Source organism: Pinus tabuliformis, chromosome 4_1 (assembly GCF_031772625.1).
Source record: "Pinus tabuliformis cultivar Carrire ecotype Pingquan chromosome 4_1, CPIR1, whole genome shotgun sequence".
In the NCBI taxonomy this organism is placed as follows: Eukaryota; Viridiplantae; Streptophyta; class Pinopsida; order Pinales; family Pinaceae; genus Pinus; species Pinus tabuliformis.
Window position 1 is genome coordinate 94,976,355 of NC_142303.1, and position 4,260 is coordinate 94,980,614.

The 4,260-nt window shown below is 45.8% G+C and overlaps 1 protein-coding gene across 1 annotated transcript; it reads left to right on the forward strand.

Annotated features, from left to right (window-relative positions):
* The first annotated feature begins 2,706 nt into the window (after nt 1-2,706).
* On the forward strand, nt 2,707-3,180 carry LOC149174378 (uncharacterized). The gene has a single exon (XM_089420833.1). The coding sequence runs from the start codon at nt 2,707-2,709 to the stop codon at nt 3,178-3,180; it is 474 nt and encodes a 157-aa protein (XP_089276959.1).
* Nucleotides 3,181-4,260: the final 1,080 nt, after the last annotated feature.

The window sequence follows — 4,260 nt, forward strand, 5'->3', positions numbered from 1 at the left end:
AATGTTGAAGTACATTGGTATGCCACAAATACGCACCCATTCAATGGTGTGTATAAGCCAGCGATGGTAGTTGACAAAAAAAATGGCAGAAAGAGAAAAAGAAAGGGTACAAATATAAATCGCCGCCGTTTCAATTTAACAAAGAGAGGAACTCTTCTCTTCAAGACGATAGAGTTTCTGAAAAGGTTGTTACTAGAAGGACCAGTGTTGAGATGGGAGTCTGCTGAAACCAGTCGTAGATCTAGAAGAATTTTGAAACCTGAAATGATGGGCATGCATGTGGACTCAGATGGGGCACTAGTTAATGAAAGAGAAGAATATGGAACATCTTCGTCAACATCCAGTCACTCATCTGAAGATGTGAATTCTAATGGTGTGCAAGAAAATATGAGTGATTTTGAATAATTGTTTAAGATAGTTTATATAACTAATGTATGAATCATAAAATGAGTTTTTATATGTATATGAATAAACATGTTATTATTGACCAACGGCGTCGGGAGCTCGGACTAGGGTTCTGAGGAAAACTTCAACGGCGCAGACTGCACAGCACTGGACCCATTCACGGGCTGGACGGAAACACTTGCATCGCAACAGGGTTGCAGGACACTAGAGAAGCATAATGGAATCTCCTCAAGGGAGGGCATCAGAGCCCTCCCCTTCGCAGCACGATCCTGAGCAGACAGTTATTTTTGGATCTGTCGATAAGGAGGTTTTAAATAAAGAGTATAGGCAACAGCACGGAAACAAGGAGATAGGAGGACGAAAGGACAAAGCCAGAGTCACACAAGATGGAGGGGAAAAACCAGAAGAAGGACCGAAAGTATCCTCGACAACATGCAGGCCTATAGCCAAAGAGCGGCCCCGAATAGAGCTGTCGGGACACAAGATTGACAAGCGAATAGAATACATGAGGGATCATGCCCTTATTGGGAAGTTTATAGGGTTTTGGCCGACAGAAAAAGCCTTATACGGCTGTATAGCAGCGAAATGGAAACACTAGGGCCGAAAGGCTTCTTCACTGTGATTTTCTTCTGTCTAAAGGACAAATACAGGATTTTGGGAGCAGGGCCCTACTTTTTTAACTCAGCGCGTCTGTACTTGAGGGAATGGATACCAAGATTTAACCCGGATAAGGAAGATCTCACCTGGGCGCCAGTTTGGATCAGAATGTACTCACTTCCAGATGAATATTGGGACGAGGACATTCTCAAGGATATAGGAAACGGATTGGGGGAATACATCAGGGCGGCAGAAGAAACAAAAATGTGCATATACACTTCCTATGCCCGCATATGCGTCTTCATGTGCCTGAATGAAGCTCTGCCAGAATCGGTAAGTCTCTCCCATCGTGATGAAGAGTGGGTTCAACCTCTAGACTATGAACACGTCCCCTTTCGCTGCAGAAAACGCCATGCTCTTAGGCATCTATTCAGGGACTGCCCTCTAAATGCCAAAGCCAATACTCCTGATCCCTCGGAAACCCTAACCCATGACGGCTTCACCAAAGCCCCTAGCCAAAAGCGATCACACAAAAAACCCACAAATGGGAACAAACCCCAGCAAAATAATGCCCATGGCCCAGCTACCAAGAACAGCTTTGAAATTCTTGCTCAGACCTCTGATGAGAAACCCTCGATCTCCGAGACCAGCCCTGCTCCTCCTTCTTCCTCCTCCCATCCCCCTCCCTCAGCTTCCCCCTCCAAACTTCAAACCCCCATTATCCTTCCAGCTATCCTCAGAGAAGGTCAGAAAGAGACGGCAGAGAAACACAAGGATATGGAAGTCGATGGAAAGACAGACCCCCCTCAAGGCTCAGAGATTAATATGGAAGGAAGCAGCCAAGTGCAACAGATGGAAGAAGAACCAGAAAGCATAGATCTGAACGGCCTAGACATTCTAGAACTAGAACTTGCATGCAAAAAGAAAGCATACGACAGTATACTAGAAAATCAACTCAACAAGCTGGAAGTGGTCATTTCGAGGGCCTATCATCAACATCAACTTGGGATACAGCCGGGAAGTCATTGGGATGGAAGCCTTCCCCCAAAAGACACTAAAAAGAGAGGAAGAAGAACAGATCTTCAGCGAACGATCGAGATTGGGAAAATCCTGGTAGACTCAGGCAGGTATGCAAAGTTGACGAAGTACTACAAGCCCTCTATTAATAGTTGAACCATGAAGCTAGTATCATGGAACCTAAGAGGGCTCAATAGCCCTGGAAAACTTAGAATGTTAAAAAACATGATTAAAATGGAAAAGCCGCAACTGTGCTTTCTCCAGGAAACCAAATGTAACGGCTCCACATTAGGCAGCATACTCTCCAAAGCATGGCCAGGGTGTCGCTCGGTAGCGGTAGATGCCTCTGGAGCTTCAGGAGGGCTTGCTATAGCATGGAATACACAAGCGTTAACTCTTTCAGATTTTCACGCTTCTCATCACCTCATCTAGGCAGCCTTCCACATTCTAGGCACAAATATTCATGGCAACTTATCAAATGTATACTTCCCGCGGGATACAGGAAGAAAAATCGCGCTCCTCGACACTATAGAAGCTCTGAACAATAACAGGAGGCACCCACTATGGATTATTGGAGGGGATTTTAACATAATCACCAAGCTAGAGGAGAAGATCGGGGGGAGAAATAGAATGGAACAAGAATATGCCCACTTCAAGGACTTCCTCCAGAATACATCTCTCATAGACATGCCGTTCTGTAATGGTACTTTTACATGGAGCAATCGCAGGGCTGGTAAGCATCAAATTGCTTCCAAACTGGATCGCTTCCTCATATCAGACAATGCGGTTCATCTCGGAGGAGATATATCAGCTGCAATACTTGCGCATACAGGTTCGGATCACTGGCCGATTGCCCTCCAATGGCAAAGACCAGGCGACTTAACCAGAAGACCCTTCCGCTTCGAAGAGTTCTGGCTCTCGCATCCCACGTTTAAAGATTTTGTTAAGACTACATGGACATCCTTCATCCCGCCAGAAGGGTCAAAAATGTATCAGTTCCAACAGAAGCTCAGATTTTTAAAAAATCACCTAAAGAGATGGAATAGGGAGACCTTCGGAAACATCTTTAAAGCGCAACAAGACCTAAACCAGGAACTGGTGGACCTCCAACAAAAGATATCCACAAAGGGGAAAAATGAGGAGACTCTGGAACAGGAATGACGCATCCACATCCAACTCGAGGAAAGGAGAAAGCAGGAGGAATTTTATTGGAAGTAAAAATCCAGAATCAGATGGCTGAAGGAAGGAGAGTGTAATACCAAATTCTTCCACAGAACCACGGTTCAAAGAAGAATGCACAACAACATACCTTTCATTCAAAAGCAAGGGGGGGCTAAAGTAGAAAAGCATGAGGAAATTGAGGAGGAACTCCTCAATCACTTCAAACATGTCCACCAAGAGCCTGAAGGAGACAGGCGACATGTTATTGAAAGAATAACCAACAATGTGCCAAAGCTCATCACGGAGGAACATAATGAGCTTCTCCTTCGCCCTATTCTATCCCAGGAGGTGGATGAGGCAATGTCCCATCTTAAGGAAGGAAAAGCCCCTGGCCCAGATGGATTCACCACCACGTTCTTTCACACCTTCTGGGAGATGATAAAACTGGAGGTCTGGCAAATTGTAGAAGAATCAAGAGCCCTCCGTTGGCTGCTTCCCTCCCTCAATTCAACCTTCATCGCCCTCATCCCTAAAGAGGAGGATTCAATCACCCCTGACAAATTCAGGTCGATCGCTCTCTGCAACGTCATTTACAAAGTCATATCTAAAGTCATTGCAAACCGGTTAAAGCCCCTCTTGCCTCTGCTCATCTCTCCGGAACAGTCGGGGTACGTGGAAGGGAGACAGATCATGGATGGCATTCTCCTCACGCACGAGATAATACACTCCCTCAAACAATCAAAGCAGGCAGGTATGATTCTCAAGCTGGATCTCTCTAAAGGATTTGATAAACTCAGCTGGACTTACATTCAGCAAATGCTAAAAGCCTTTGGATTTTGCTCTATGTGGATCCGCTGGATCATGAGTCTAATTACCTCCACACACTTCTCCATCCTTGTGAACGGTATCCCCTCCCGCCCCTTCAAACCGTCCCGAGGAATTAGGCAAGGGGACCCCCTTTCCCCCTTCCTCTTTGTCCTAATGGCTGAAGGTCTAGGTCGTCACATCAAACATGCCCTCCACTCTCATCAGCTCAAAGGTCTCTCTGTTCACAACACCCCTGCCACCTCTCATCAGCAG